The 16,427-nt window shown below is 41.0% G+C and overlaps 1 protein-coding gene across 2 annotated transcripts; it reads right to left on the bottom strand.

Annotated features, from left to right (window-relative positions):
• Positions 1–861: 861 nt before the first annotated feature.
• On the bottom strand, positions 862–14,070 carry TBPL1 (TATA-box binding protein like 1). Of its 2 annotated transcripts, none has more exons than XM_065680834.1 (7): positions 13,863–14,070; positions 6,554–6,740; positions 5,828–5,910; positions 5,145–5,208; positions 3,548–3,651; positions 3,353–3,447; positions 862–2,111 (listed from the first exon to the last, which is right to left on the bottom strand). In XM_065680834.1, exons 2-7 carry the CDS (start codon positions 6,686–6,688, stop codon positions 2,041–2,043), a joined length of 552 nt encoding a protein of 183 aa, XP_065536906.1. In that variant the 5' UTR covers positions 6,689–6,740; positions 13,863–14,070; the 3' UTR covers positions 862–2,040. The 2 variants fall into 2 exon arrangements, with proteins under 2 accessions (XP_065536906.1, XP_065536907.1); XM_065680835.1 differs by lacking the exon at positions 13,863–14,070 and adding an exon at positions 13,214–13,475.
• Between the last annotated feature and the right edge of the window lie 2,357 nt (positions 14,071–16,427).

Raw genomic sequence — 16,427 nt, forward strand, 5'->3', positions numbered from 1 at the left:
TTTCCTGCTACATGATGGTGCTAACAAAAAAACACTTTCTCCAGATAAATTTAGGAGACACGCTTCATAAAAGCTCCAGAATGTCACTGGTGGCACTCAAGTGCTTTGTAATTTGACCCAAAAGAAAAAAAAGAGGCAAGCCTAATCTAAACCAACTATTGTTATAATGGCCAATTCCTCATTTGTCCATTTAGGACTACATTTTTTTTCCTGGGAAACCCATTTCAATTTTGTTCACTGTTCAAATACCTTCTGCTTTTTCCTTTTTAAACTGCAATAATAATACACTAGTGTTCCCTAATGGTGGTTTGTCTGTTGCTCTGACTTTTCACAAAATCATCATTAGCGTCAGGAGTGCTGAGGTCCACATTACCTTCTACACAGACTGGAAAACTTGCATACAGCAAGCATCCTTTTCCCCACTGTTTACCACAAATTCTGTGACCATCAAACTCAACTTAGTAATTTTATGGTTATAAGTCCTTTCTTTCCTACTTACACTGAGCTTAAAAGGGCTTTTATGAATATACCACTTAAGGCTTATGGCAAATTGTTGCTTCTTTATGTTCGAGGGGTTTGGCTGAGCATTTCCCATACCCCTTTTTCCTTTCCATAATTTCTGCATGAAGTCACTACAGACACCCCAACTTCTATACTATCCCCTTAAGCAGATGAAATACATTATCCTAGGCCTTTGCTTCTTAATGATTTTCTTCCATCTTTCTTTCGCAGCTGTGACTTCTGGTACAGTAAGAGCTCATGGTTTACTGTTTTTAGTACCCACTAAGACTGCGTGTTACCTGTAGCACACGATAGTAGCATTACATTTCTCTTCAATGAGATAGGGAAAAAAGACATACATACATTTATACATATTTATTGTATCTTTTTTAAAAGTAGCATTTGCAGTTACTTTTAAGCATTCACCTCTTCTGCTTCAAATGTGCACTTACTGAGAAAAACATCTACTGGCTTCCAAGTCCAAGATTAATACCAAGAACAACACATGCCAGAATCAAGCTTCATTGCTTGTTGGCAGCTTCTGTCATGAAAATACTATACAGTAAGAAGTGTGTAGAAAAGGTCTGTGTTAATCACTCAGCAATAGGCTGGGGCTGGATTAGCATGACCACACCATCTTCTCATGCTGAAGCACACCACCACTTTCCTGAAAACCGAAGCTCACACAGTAACTCTTCATTCTGCATCCAGTAGGTAGACAGGGCAGTTGTTTTTTCTACAGAAGCTTCTTTAGTTGACAAGATTTCCTTATCTATAGGAAAACACTCGCTGTAGATCTTTATATTTAGAAATGTCTTCTCTTCATGTAATAGCAAGAAAAGTACTTGATGTCTGGCATGTAGTTAAGAGAACTGGGAACAAACCAAATTTCATCCTCGGATAAACATACGTAACTACTATAGATTTCAGTCTAACCCACGCACAAAGTTTTACACATACTACAAATAGAAACAGAAGGTATTAGCAAAAGACTATTCTTACATTGTTTCAAATTAACTTGCAACTATACAATTTTAACTGTAATAGAAAAAGGGAAAGGAATATAACAGAACAGCTATGAAGAGAAATATTTTCCAAACCTTTATTTGTGCACATTCATCAGGTGAAAAAGATAACTTTTACAGCTTCTTTGGTGCCCAATATTCAGCATACAAAAATGTAAAAGACTATTCACAAATAAAACACAAGCTCAAACTAAACAAAAAAAAAGTTTTAAAGGTAGTGCACATCGTGACAGCTTTGCTTATGAATACACAGAAATTACTGCAAAAATAAATAGAATGTCTTTTTAAAAGCAGCAATTTCATATCTTGTAAACTTCCGTTTTTACAATACAGCACTGTTAAGAGTAAAATCCAAAGGAACTGGAGTTTATACTGTGGCCACAAGCAAGTAAAAGAGTCTGTATTCTTCTGCTATGGTTGGTCCAGTTTTCCATTTTGCTTTTAGTCCAATGTGCAGCAGTCTTTAAAGGTGCTTGGTTAGGGAACCTAACCATCAAGTGGTAAGTTATAAAACTTATTTCCTGCTTTCAAACACGAATGGGTAAATCTGTTCCACAGCACTGGCAACAGCCTTTACATTTGGCCCTGAGACATTAAAAAAGAGAAGGCAGTAGGAAGAGAAAAATCAGGGAACTAGAAGTTAATAACAGTATCTTGAAAATAACAGTATTTTTGGCTATCACAACTTTATACTGTAGACAGAAATAATTTCTCCCCCATTTCTCCCAACTTAAGAAGGTGCTCCTCTGATCACTTTCATTCACAAGAAAATGGAAATCTGCAAGATGTTCTACACTGGTCAATGGTTAGACTACAAATAAGTAATACTGCCATTTAATTTCATAACAACTTGTGTGCTTTTCAATTTACAGTCAGCCTAGAAAAGGCGGCAGAAGCTGATTAGCAGAGGTAAAAAATACTTTTACTTCTGCTAATCTTCTAGGAATCTGTATTACTCAAAGCCTAGCCACCTTTATCTCTTCTTTTAAAAACCTACCACCATAAGCTACTGCTAAATAATACTGGGTTTAGCCCAAGGATGTTTCAAGCAAGGTTACTTTATAGTTGAAAACTGTAAACTATTGCTTTCAAGCCCGGATTTTGCTAATAGCTCCACCATTGACCTCAGACAAAACCTGCAAGCCAGGGAATGCTTACTGTCTCAGGATGAAGCATATGAAAGTTAACTAACATCATCTACGAGCATCTGGGTAAAGAAAAGGAAGAATGAAGTAGTGATGCTTTCTAAAGGCACTAGACCATTTTACACAATGAATAACTAAGACTGCAAATAAGCAAGCAGTAACATGCCAGAAGAAATTCATCCTGGACAGAAGTTTGGCGATGCAGATAAATTAAAACAGCAATTTCTCACATACTTTCTGACTGTGAACTCAGGGATTTTTTACCTCACTTCAGACTATACTAGGTATCCTACACGTTTTCATAAATTTCCAGCTTGGAAACATCTATTTATGAAAGGGATGTTAATGCTACATGCAGTGTAGTTTACAGCACTATGAAAACAAGGAAGAAAATTCAAATATTTAAACAAATACCTGCATTCTCAAATCCTATGTCACTTTTGGTTTTATAAAGACCAGACAACGTACATTCAAAGCAATTTTTCAGCCTACCAGCAATAACGCTTTCTCCACAACTCCTCTGGCACTTCCACTCAAAACCAAACCAGATGCTAGCACTGGGGAACAAAATCCCTTCAATGTATTTTTTGACTCTCTTAAATGTCTTCCTTTTCTAAACCTACTGGGCCTGAAGTTAAATATTCCCAACAAGGTAAATAATTATTTTTGACATCAAAATACCTGTAACTGTGATACTGCCTGTGGAAAAAATCTGTAAAGTAGCTCTGAGAGTTTTTATTCTGTAACACACGGCAGGATGAAGTTCTGGTTCATAACTAGAAAACAAAATAAAAAGTAAAAAAGAGAGATCTAGAGCTGAAAAATAAAAGCTTAAGTAGTACACCAAGACTATTGTTCCTAAAAATCCTACTGTACCTCGCATGAGGTCTGTTATTCTTCGTAAATTCTGGCAATCTGATCTCAAAGGGCATGTTGCACACCGCTAAAACATTCACAACTTTAAAATCTGTGAAAATTACCTTTTCAAAAGGGAAGAAAAAAACCACATTAGAAATTCAGTTTTCAGTGAGACAGATGAATGGGTCACAAAAAAAAAAGGTTACAGGATTAGTAATTAGAATATATTTATGAGACTTCAAAATTAAAACCTTGTGATTGATGCATTTCTTATAGGGATATAAACAGTACTTAATGGACTCAAATCACTTACTTTCTGCTTCAGCTAAGAATAAGTAAAAAGGTGAAAATTATTTTGTTTCAAACCTCCAGTAGCCAGTTTGGCAGGCTGTTTTTCTGCTGTTACTTTCTGAAACCCTGCTCAAACTACTGGCTTTCAGTTACTCTTTACCACAGCCATTTTAGATGACAACAAAACAGCCAGCAGACAATTCCTAAAAAAACAAACGCCCGGCTGAGAAGTCACTGTTGGCAGTATCACTGAAAAACACTTTTGTTCATGTCCTGAGATTGCCTAAACTTAAAATGACTGTTCCTCAGTCAAAACTTTTTAGAAGGATGCTACCAATATAAAAGGTCAACTATTAATTTAATCTTCAAAATATATTTCACTTAAACTGCTTACTTTTTAATAAAACTTGGTGCGTGCATCCTTGAAGCACAGTTCACCTCACTGTTTCAGTCAAACTTTTAGAGGCTGGGCCTAACATGTACATTCATAACACTAGTGTAGTGTGTCTAACTTCTCCTTGGGTCTGATGCAGTGTTACCTGGATAGCCTGTCACAACTGCTTTTATGCACTACAATCAAAGGGAGCCTCTCCCTGCCAAAGGACAGCCACTGTGTGTATTTGTCTGCCTGTAAACTGAAACTGCAGGTAAACACCACAACTGACTACCAGGAAGTTTTAGAATACTAAATTGTATCATTTTAAGTCACTCACAATGCTTTTTTTTCAACCTTTACTATGAAATGTAAGTGGTGTTTTTGACTGGTAATGTTAACCCAAACCCAGGAGAAAAAAAAAAGAGGGTGGGGGGTGGGGAGGGGGCCTGTCCTAAATGTTTTATTTGGCTTATTTCCTCCTGTGCAACCTCACAGCGCAGAAGTGTTTTTTCACCCCTCCTCTTTAATAAAAGAGGCTCAAACTTCCCCTTAACAAGATGGACATGTATCTGCTATTCCACCAGAAACAAGGTAAAAATTAAACGACAGTTAGGCTTATACCCTTTGTCATTCCTTCCAAATAAATCTTTCAAGATATTGTAACGCTATCCAAGAAATATCTGTGGGTGGTTCGTTCATTAAACAAATTTTGTTGTTCATTAGCTAGTGAAGAAGCACTACTATGAGCTGCCAAACAAAACTCAGATCCACAAAATAAAACAGCTTCTCTTTAACCGGCATCTGGAAAATACATGCCAACACAAAAGGGGCATCTGAGTGAAAACACGCTCACTGCTAAATCATAATGCTCCCTCATTTTTGTTTCTTTCTAAAAAATGAACTACCAGCATTGCATGAGTCATGCAAGTCCTTTTTCATTAGATTTACCTGAAAACCTAGTTTCTGTAGACTACGAGCTAATCGTCTGGCACCAAATTTAGCTTCTTCTTCACTATAAAGGAGAAAGAAAAGAATCTAGAATTAACAGAAATAGAGTATATATTTGTGTGCCCACATACCACAACAGCTATTGAGACTACAAAATGAACTATTGTACCTTATCCTTACTCCACAATGCATACATATCTTACAAGTAATTCAGCTGTTATGAGTTTAACAAGTCTCAGATATATCTGAACTGAGAGTCTGCTTTTGCTTCTTTCCACTCTGCCAACACTGTATACATAATTTGATTAAATTTTGGTGGGGTTTCATAAAAGAATAAGAGATACCCCTCAAAGAAGGTCATCCTTTCCCAAGTTTCAAGTCCTGGCTTAAAACATAGCTTGAAGAGTTCTCAAATGAGATCTCTAGGATCTTCTTCATAAAGTATTTTGCCTGCTGCTCTCCCAGAAGGCTGAAATGATGTTGCTTAAAATTCCAACTCAGTCTGAGGCAGACACTCACATAGAAAACTTCCTTCCAGATATGTATCTTGGCAAGGATCAACACAAGATCCAGCGTGAGTGAATCTTAACAGTGTCAAGTACTGCCTCTTGCTGCCGTCTTCATTACAACAGTATTTTAAAATGCACAAGAATTTTTAAGCTAAAGAATCTTCATCGACTCACCTTGTGGCTCCTGTGCAAATAACTTTTCCTGAGGACCAAATCGTGGCCGTAATCCTAGGTTTTCTAAGCTTCATCAATACCTTCTAAAAAGAAAAATAGAAGTGGAAGATTTTTGAATTAGTGGTAGATCAATTCAAATTGAGAAACAAATTTTATCAACTGTTAGAAAAATCAACAGTTACACTAATAATACTTCCTTTATTTTTGATAGCCTTGAACTGTTCCTTCACCTCTTTCAGTAATTAAAAATAACCCTGCTCCCGAGAAGAGCAAAGTAAATGTGGAATATCTCAGCCAGTCATTCTGTATTCACAAAACAGATTAAATGAAAGCATTTTCTTCTGAATAAAAAGCAGAAACCCACAAGCATTGTGCTTTTTTTTCTTCCTTATTACAGTGACTCCCACTTGCTGACTCCTTATCAGGATATATCTTCTTGACAAAGACACCAAATTTTGGGAGGCAATTTTGGAACCCTGAAGTGCAAGAGGGCTCATCATATACCTTGCACCAAGTATTCACCTCACTAGTTTCAGTCTTCTGAGACAATATTTACCCACTCCCCTTTTAGTGTTTGATAGGCTAAATGCCTACCAAGAAATAAAATTATGCTATCCATATTCTATCTATTCTATTCTATCCATCATACACATACCAGACACAAGAACATTTAGCTTAAGAAACATTCCTAAAAAAAAGATAACAGAGCTATGCTGAACCTCTTACCCCAACATCACGCTTGTATATCACATTTGCTCCCTCTAATGCGATCTTCCTCAAGTTTAAATGACATCTTGTTCTAAAAACACACACTACATTTGTGATTAAAATGTCCAGTGCAACATCACTGTCCGCATCCATTGGGGTGATTTACAACTCAGTTTTCCCACCAGCTCACCATGAAGATCACATCCTGAGAAACAAAAATGATAAAATTAAAGCGTATCGATAAAAAACTGCCTATAAATGCTATTGCATACACCTGTCCCATAAATGAGACAAGAAGCAGAAGTGACTAACGTGATTACACTCTGATTCATTTAAGTTAACTGTGTGTGGGGAGGCGGAGTGTGTGCATCCTGTATGCTAGAAAACAGAAGGTTACTTTGGAGGTTTGAAGCCAAGTTGCCAGACTCAACAGAAATAAAGTGTGTGTATATATATATATATATATAAATATATTTAAACTTGCCACTTAATTACGTTACAACTTTTACCAACTATATTAGGACACAGTAAAGATTACTGAAACTTTCTCCATAGCTCCAGTGGATAATCTTTCCTCAGCTCATTTGAGGATGTCAATAGACACCTCAGGAAAATGCACTTCTCTGACTGCTGAAGTTGGAAATTCTCAACAGCTTGACGTTTGTGTTGGAATGGATAAGCCTGCTTAATAACTCTGAACTAACACAGCTTACACAAACTGCAGCCTGTAGACAGCCTGCTACTACAGCTTTCCCATCTTCATCCAGCACTCAGCCTAGCTCTCCCAACATAACAGCATAATGGGAACTGTACAAAACATCCTGGTAGCAGCAACAGCGTGGGTTGAGTCTCAGTAGCCTCTCAGCCCCTCCTGCACTGCCCACAGGAACCATGCAGAATGAAAGTACTTCATGTGCCGAGTAAAATCGAGTGTTCCAAGGAAAAGGATGAGTAGCTGTGAAGGCACAGGATGGCCACCCAGTGCACACACAGGAAGCATCCAGTCTCCCAGTGCACACTGAAAGTGACACTCGTAACAAGCACTTCAACTGAGGGAGAAGGATCATAAAGCAGAGAGTTTGGCTACAGGTAAGCCCAGCTCCAGACTGCCAAACATCTCTTCTGCAAGTATACCAAAGCCCAGACAGCAGACCTCTCAAATCTCAGGTGAAGTATTTGGGGGAAGGAGAGAGGAAAAGAACAAGAACATTCGTATACAGTGAAAAGGACTTGTATCAAAATCCTGTAGCTCATTAAGGGTTTTTTCTTTGCAGAAGAACGTAAAAATCTTAGTTTTACTCCAGGAGAAGTAGCTGAAGGTAGAGCATAGTCTAAGAGACAGAGACAATATTATCTTGATCCATTAATCTAAAATTTTAGTTGTGGTTGAAGCCCAGCCGGTAACTCAACCACACAATCACTTGCTCACTCGCTTCTTTGTTCCACTCTCTCTCCAGGCAGGATGGGGAGGAGAATCAAAAGAATGTAAACCCCACAGGCTGAGATAAGAGCAGTCAAATAACCAAAGCGCAATACAAAACTACTACTACTATTACTGCTAATAATAATAATCAGGGAAATAACAAGAGGAGAGAATATAAAACTAAAAAGAGAAGGGAATAAAAAAAAACAACACACACACACACAAGTGATGCACAATACAATTGCTTACCACCCGCCGACAGATACTCAGCCCGACCTGAGCAGCAATGTGGGCCTTCCAGGTGACTCCCCCAGTTTATATACTGGGCATGACATGCTGTGGTAGGGAGCAGCCCTTTGGCTATTTTGGGTCAGGTGTCCTATCTCTGCTTCCTCCCAGTTTCTTGTGTCCCTCCTCACAGGCAGAGCATGAGAGACTGAGAAGTCCTTGATCAGGGTAAGCGCTACTTAGCAACAACTAAAATATCGGTGTGTTATCAGCATTGTTCTCAGACTAAAGCTGAAAAACAGCACTGCACCAGCTACTAAGAAGGAGAAAAATTACTGTTACAGCTGAACCCAGGACAATATAAGGAACCCACGTCTCTCTGTGTTGCCCAGGCTACACTGCAGTGGCTATTCACAGGTGCAATCCTGCTAGTGACCAGCACAGGAGCTTTGACCTGCTCCATCTCTGACCTGAGCTGGTTTGGCCCAATCCAAAATGAACACAACAGAAAACAAAGAGGAAAATAAAACAAAAATAGTCAGATATACGAAATGCTTTACATGGTTATTGCTGTGGATGAAGCAGGAGACTGTGCATCAAGAACAATGTATGTAACTGTACAGGGGATGTAAGTGAGCAGCTGTGTAGGTGCTTAGTTGCTGTCTGGGTTTAAAGCACAACCATATCAGACTGTAATAATGCACTTACATCACTTCGAATGTTTTGGCCTTATGTTCTATATTAGAAATATTCAAGATAAAAAATTAGCGTTATTAACAGCACTTTCATCTGACTATGACTTCCTAAACATCATGCCATAGTCTCTAATCAAGAACTCATTCAAGGTACATCTTTGACTACAACTCACTGACAATACAGAAGTAGTAAACCACAGGGTAGATGTGCATAATATACTGGGTCAACTGCTGTGTTGGTGGCTGCTTCTACTGGGCAGCTTGCTCCCAGCTGAAAGAATTATTCTGTACTTGTCAGCTTGTCCAACAGAAGTAAAGGCAAGATGGGTGACACCAGAAAAGAAATGAAGAAACAGCAAGAGAAAAACAGAAAAACCAAAGGCTATGTGTGGGGCTGAGGTGGGGGGGGAAGCAGTCAAGAGAACAAACAGTAACTAATTAATATTCCCAGATCCCTCTTTAAGAAAATGAAAAAATTATATGAATCCTCAAAGTTAGAAAATACTTATTCCATCTGGTTTTGACGGACTACTACAGATTGGGTTAGTAATTTATGGCACCAGATCCAAAGATAGCACATGCGCAGATTTCGAATGACACACAGGCAGGGCCAGCACAGAGCAAGGAGCTGGAACCCATGGCATCTTCAGAGAGGCATTTGGATTCACACTGGCTTTAATCCTGGCTCTTGCCAAGTTCACTTACTGGAACCCAGGAATAACTGCGATGTAAGAAAACAAGATAACTCCAGTCAGCAGTGTCTCCCAATTATCAGCAAGTTTCTATTGGCACCCTCAGCCTCTACATTCTGAAAGAATACCATCATCATGCATAACATCCTTGAAAGGCTGATAACCTCTAAGCAAGCCATAATACTGTATGATAATGCCCCCCATAAAAATCTGATGGCTTGTCTTAAACAGATCGGGGGAGAAAAGTCACATGTTCAATCAGAACAAAGGAAAAATGGTTGAAAGGAAGGTAAATTACAATTTAAAAGGAAAAGACCTATCATTAAAGGGGGATCTACAGGAGAAAAGAATATTAAGATGCTGTGGATCTGTCAGTAAGGATGTTTTCAGCATTATGGTGTAGCTTGGTTAGACATCCAATCTACTTGCACAGATTTTAATGGGAGACAAATTACACATTAATGCGCTCCCATTTTCATTAGCCATGTTCTGAAAGTTCAAGACAACAGGTATTTATAGAAAAGCTTTTTAATTTGAAATTTAATTTGAGCTGTAGCTAATATTCTAGACATGTTTTGTGACATTCAATTAAAAGGAATATAATTTGTTACAGAAGCAGTATCTGAACAAAATGTAAAAATACTGAAAACTGCCTTTATTCTACTTTAACAGTACTTGATCTAACAGAAGTATTCCTTTGTTAAGCTTTTCCCTCAAATATCGAACTATTCAAATATTAATTACCAGGTTTTCCTCATTTGTATTAAGGAAACTCTTATTTACTCTTGCCCCTGTTCTTTAAGAATCTGAAACTGTGTCAACAATTCTGAATACACGCATTCCCATTTAGTATACAAATACAATGCTAACCTCTTCCATGTCTGAGAAATATCAGGTAAACCAAAATGCTTCTAGACTTGGATACTTCTGTCCAAGCAGTGAATGAGCATAACCTACTACAACCTCTGCCTTAAGCATTCATTTTAATGTCTCACATTGTACTGACAACAAAGAAAAGACTCTAGAGAAGAGGCAGCCTGCTGCCTTTCTTTGGGAAGTCTCATAGAAACCCAAATTAATAGGAGCCATGTGAGCTGAAACAAGCTAAACCTTTTCTGAAAATAGTAATACATGCACTATATAACTTCTGAAGAACATGTTTATAAAAATGTGTAACAATGTTATCTTAAAAAAAAAGTTATTCTTTATACATATCTGCAGCAGCATGGCTAGGTGGAACACAGGAGTCCTAAACAATATTCTGATCCTCCTCTTCCCCGGTTTTCTCATCTTCTCTGCTACTGATACACACTACTGTATCCCTGCTGTGTAGCCCTGACCCGTCATGTTATTTCCCAAAACCTGCATTTCTGTCTCTTATCTGCAAAATGGGGAAAATAATGCTTTCATGCTTTTACAAATACATTTTGAGATCAAGCAACAGTGTTACATATCAGCCTGTTACTATTCCATATTCATGCAGTTACACTTGCAGAGCAGAGTGCCAGAGAAGAAACCAAACATCTGGTTCTTTCCTGTTCTGGATTTGCAAACACCTAAGTTGATTTTATTGAGCTTAGGCTTTCTTGACTAATTTCACCCAAAGGTTCGCTCATCTGAACCTTAGACTTCTGTCAGCTTAAATTTCATTTGTAAAATTATGTTTTGTCATTTAATGCTAATTTAATAACAGCCTTGAAAACAACATCATTTACTTCTCTGTATGTACAGAATTTGTATTAAATTATGTACTTCACCGTGCTTTCTCCAGCACAAGAAACTAGCCAACTTTGATTTTGAGTTCTCTTGCTCTAGCCTAACACAATGTACCCCAACAGAGAAAAAAAAAAGCTTTAATACATCTCTGCAGAAGTTTTTATTATTGGACATTTAAAAAGGCTGTTCTTTCCCTTCAACATAGACTATGGGGATACATCTGGAATATTATCCTAATGAAAAAAAAAAAAATGAGGAAGGGAAAAAAATAAAAATGTAGATGGGTAAAGCATGAACACGAAAATAAAAACAACAACAAAAGCTAACTCAAGGATACTTGACACTGTAAAGTAACACATTCTACACAGAAACTAGAGAAACTTCCCAGAATAATAAACAGGGGGAGGAATGAACACTCAAGTTCTTAAACAAAGCACTACCCATACATCCCCTGTAAGGACCATGGCCATACTATTTTAGATATTATATAAACACACATGAAGACAAACACCCTGCACTGAAATCTTGCAATCTAGAAAAAGCCAGTGCTGCCTTCAAAATGTTCCAAACCAAACCAACCACACCATCATCATCAAAGAGAGGAAAGGCACTTGGGATGGAGTATATAAACAAAGTATTATTTTAAGCTCTTGGCTACCTTTGATCCAAGAAACTCTGAGCCATGAAGGTAGATGGGGGGTAACTAACAATGGTTACTTTACTGTCAGAATGGTTTAATAAACATCTTTTAAATCAGCAGCCTAAGTATAAGCAACTTCTACTGGTTATTTTTAACCCTGCTCCAAAGCAGTTCAGCAACTGAGCAATCCCACAAACAGTTCCAACAGTCCAGCTGAAAAGACACCTATCACTACTGTGCCAGTAGGCATTCATCAAACTAATGCTTGAAAAAACATTCTTAAGATGTTAGCAAGAACCTCCATTTGAAGTTTCCACACCAGAACAGTGAACACACAAAAAGCCCATCAGGAATGAGGAGAATCAATTACATCATTCCACTGAAGATGCATTTTTGTATTCAGTCCCTCAGGAAACAGGTCTGTATCAAATGCTCAAGGTGACAGACCTCTGAAATCTGCTTGAATTCCTAGATTTGATACAGCCACAGTGGCAGACCAGCCAAGAACAACACAGATAATACTGTCTGTACAGAAAATACTCTAGTCCAAACAACTCTCTTACAGCCACTTAGCTAGTGAGGCATGCTTTTATTTTTCTGTTGTCTCTAATGGCAAGTTAAATTCTCCCTGAAGCAAAAGGCCATCTCACTTTTCAGGATTTGCAGTCATGATTATTTCCTACAGAATGAAACAAATATATTTTGGAGAGGGCGAAAATTTCCAAATACGCATACAACCAGCATCAAAGTAGGGATTTATCCAATTAGACCAATGCATAGAATGATGACACCAGCTATGATATAAGCATGTAGGGCACAAATGCCCAATCCCACTGCAAAAATTCTCCTGGCTAAGCCTACTTGCATCCACGTAGATCTGGGGGTCTTGCAACACAAACCCAGTTGCAGGAATAAAGCCAAACAGTTCATAGAACAAGACCAGGAAGTGTGTTCATAACATTCGTAACTGTCCATTTTTCTCAAACCTGTCTCATCAAAAAGGTCCGCTCATATTCAAAGCAAGATCCACTTGACTCGAATTTTGTGTCACCTTTCCCTTACCACATTCAATAATAGTTGAATGCCAAGCATTAAGAGCATTCCATTAGATCGGTATGACACACAGAAAATTGTCATGATCATGATGAAAGTTTGAACCGAGAGGATAAATGGCCACCCCAATTTGATAAGACATTGTAAGAAAAATAAAAATCTATTTTGCCGCTACGAAGTATTTTAACACAGCAGGTAAGCCTCTCATCCCTCTCCCAGGCCAACCTTTACCATCCACGCATCCAGACTGAGGAAACAGATGTACGCTTCCAATTCACATTGCTGGGCACCTCACTGCAAGCCCTGCATGTACCAGCGTCACGACTCAGGCTAACAATCATTTTTCTCTCCTCCACCCCCAACCCAAAACTTCTCTGGCCAGCGCAGCGGAAACAAAGCGGCGGCACCAGGCGGCCTAGCCACGCCGCTCTCCGCCGCCTAGCAGCGCCGGGCGATTCCTCTGCGCTTCGCTATCCGGAGCTGCGCCGGCCGCGGTGCCGTTACAAAGGCCCCAGGGCCTGGCACGCTGCTTCGGAAACTCGGGCACAGGGCAGCTGGTGACCTCCGGGGAAGCCCCGTCGGTTGCAGGGGAACGGGCCGTTTTCCCTGGAGAACGTTTTAACTCCTTCCCCTCCCTGACACAGCGTCCGCCCGCCCACCTCAGGGGGGAACCACGGTACCGCGCCGGGAGGAGCCGTCGGGGCCGGGCGCCGAAGCGGGGAGCGGGGGAGGCCCACGCCGCCCCCTTCACCTCAGCCGGGAATGAGGGGGAGTACGAGAGAGACCGTCGCATCCCCTCCCCCGGGCACGGACGGCCAGGCACGCCGACCCACGGCCCCTCGAGGCGGTGGCTAGGAGGAGAGGGGCCCGTCGTCTTTACCGTGCGGGCAGGCGGTTGGCGGTCGGGTCTGGGCGGAGCGGGGTGCCGGCTGCTGCTAGGCGCCCCGCCGCTGGCGCCCGGCGGCGGTCCGGATCCTGGGCCGACTCCCCGCGACAATAAACATCCCCCAGCGCCGCGGGCATAGACGCGGCGCCGGCTAGAGCGGCCGCCGGAAGTCACGGCGGCGGGAGGGGAGAAAGGGGGCTGCGCTAGCAGCGCACTTCCGCTTTCGTCTGCCGCCCCCGGAGATCCTTGGGGGCTGTGGCACCGGGCGAGGCGATGGAGCTAGTGGGGCGGAGCGGTTACGGCCTGCGCCGCTGCGGCCTGCTCGGGTAGTCGGTGCTACGGGTCCGTGCTTGCTTGGTGTGGTGATGGTGCGGTGATGGTGCTGCCTCCCGCCCCAGGCCCAGCGCAGCAAGGCCGCGCTCGGTAGGGCGCTGCGGGTGCCGCGCAGCAGGCGGGGAGTGTCCTGTTGTGCTCTTGGCTGTGGGCCGCCCCGGGAACCCCTGCCTTCACGGCTGCTGGCCCACTCATAGTTGCTTGGTCACAGCCGCATTGTCTGAGGTGGCATCTTTGCCAGCAAACAGGCAGGAAATCAGATCCAGTTGGCAGATTGGATGGTGTGAACACTTACGGCACATAGCTTGCGTTGCTGGGAGGGTACTTCCTCACAGACCTCTTCAGCTTCCTACACATACCTGGATCGCTGGCTTTGCTGCTCCATGTGTGCTTCCTCACCAAACCAAGTGGTCAGCGCTGGGTCTGGCACAGCAATCCTCAGTTAGGATTCACAGCAACGTGTTGCTGTTGTTGCTACTGCAGCAGTATTCTGGTCACTGGCTCTTGTCTTACAAATGCTTTAAAGATAGTGTTTTTTATTTGAAGCAATATTGTTTGGTACTGAAGGGATAGTCCACACCAGTAAACTGTGGTACCTTGGTGTGTGAGCAGACTACTGACCCCAAGTGAAACAGAGATAGGAAACGTACGGAACAGGATGCCCAGAGAAGCTGTGCCTGCCCCATCCCTGGCAGTGTTCAAGGCCAGGCTGGATGGCACTTGGAGCAACCTCATCTAGTGGCAGGTGCCCCTGCCCATGGCAGGGGGTCGGAACTTTTCTTTAAAGTCCCTTAAAACCCAAACCAGTTTGTGATTCTATGAGCAGGTAACTGTGTGTGGCACACTGAGGAGGGCTGAAATGGGGCACGAGGACACAGTGGTTGTGGTGGAACTGGTTCTCTGTGCAGGACAGTCCTCCAGATTTGGCACTGTCCCACCTATGCTGTCTGTAGGGAGTAGAGCCTGTGCTGAACTGCCTTTCCACTACTCCTGTATTTTCTCTTGGAAGATCCATTTGTTGTGCTTCACTTGGGAACCCAGAAACAAATGTTTTGGCTGCAGTGTAGCCATTTAAGGACCTACCACCCAGACTGAAGAGTGAAATAAAGTTGAGTTGATTTTAGGATTATGAAGACACATCAGTTTTTGGTGAAGAGTATATATTTGTATATTTATATGTGTGTAATGCAGAGTATTCGTTGTATTGAAAATCTTCTGAAATCAAGGTTCTGTAATTACCTACTTCCGTGTGTGAAGTGATAGCAGAATAGCTTTCATTAGAGGAAACAATATGAAATAGAAATTTGGAAGTCTTCAGAGTTGGGAAGTTTTCCTCTGCTAGATTCAATTTAATCCTTGACATTACTAGGTTCACTTGTCAAAAATAAGTTTCAGATTTTCCAAATCAGCTCCAAGTGTACCAGTCACAGTGTTGCTTGTTAATGCCGGCTTGTTAATGCTTCCCCGTTAGAAGGAGGGACCAGTGCGCGGCAGCGCTGCCACCCGGCGGCCTGTTGCGGGAACGGATCCGCCACCTTCAGGTGGAGATGGTCAAAAGAGGCTAGCTGCTAGAGACGGGGATTCTGAATTTAGAGCAACTGTTACCGCAGTTCTGTAACTTTGCAGGGGATCTCAAGCATTTCTATGGAGTGCCTTAAGGCTGTTTTAATTCTTTATGGGCTTCAGCCTAAAAGCTCTGAGTCATTATAATTAACACTGTCATTGTGGGATAGATTGTTGCAATGTCTTCTCCCTGACAGTTCTTTCAAGGTTCTGTATAGCTGTGTCACTACAGATGCTTTTCATTTTTTTTTTTCTGAATAGCGGATTGCATAGGCAAGTTATGAAGAAAAGCTTTACAAACCCTGATTTTGCTTGAATTCTAAGCTTCTATTTTTTTAGCACACTCATAAAGGTCTGCATGAATCGAACACAAAATGCCTTCTAGCAAATACACATCTATTTTCTGTCTCCACATGCTTACTCATTTCAGGATATAACCTTTTCTAGCAGGTGTTCCACAGGAATGTGCACTCATCACTGGACATTAAGATTTGTGGTGGGCTTTTTTACTGATATAGAGATGAACCCATACATACAGTTTCAAAGTTTTGGCTGCTTTTCAGCCTGAGCTTTTCCTGTTTATACTAGGACATGTACTGAAGATTGCATCTTTAAATATATATTTAGAAAACGTGCACATGCATGCAAGTCATTGTGATCACA

Source organism: Lathamus discolor, chromosome 5, assembly GCF_037157495.1.
Source record: "Lathamus discolor isolate bLatDis1 chromosome 5, bLatDis1.hap1, whole genome shotgun sequence".
Classification (NCBI taxonomy): Eukaryota; Metazoa; Chordata; class Aves; order Psittaciformes; family Psittacidae; genus Lathamus; species Lathamus discolor.

What these genes read in the sequence shown, in the direction of transcription:
- TBPL1 (XM_065680834.1), bottom strand. Translation starts at nt 6,688, where the DNA reads ATGGATGCGGACAGTGATGTTGCACTGGACATTTTAATCACAAATGTA. An exon ending in TACAGAAACTAGGTTTTCAG is followed by an intron (nt 3,652 to 5,144) that starts GTAAATCTAATG and finishes CCTTTTGAAAAG; the next exon opens with GTAATTTTCACAGATTTTAA. An exon ending in AATAACAGACCTCATGCGAG is followed by an intron (nt 3,448 to 3,547) that starts GTACAGTAGGAT and finishes TTTGTTTTCTAG; the next exon opens with TTATGAACCAGAACTTCATC.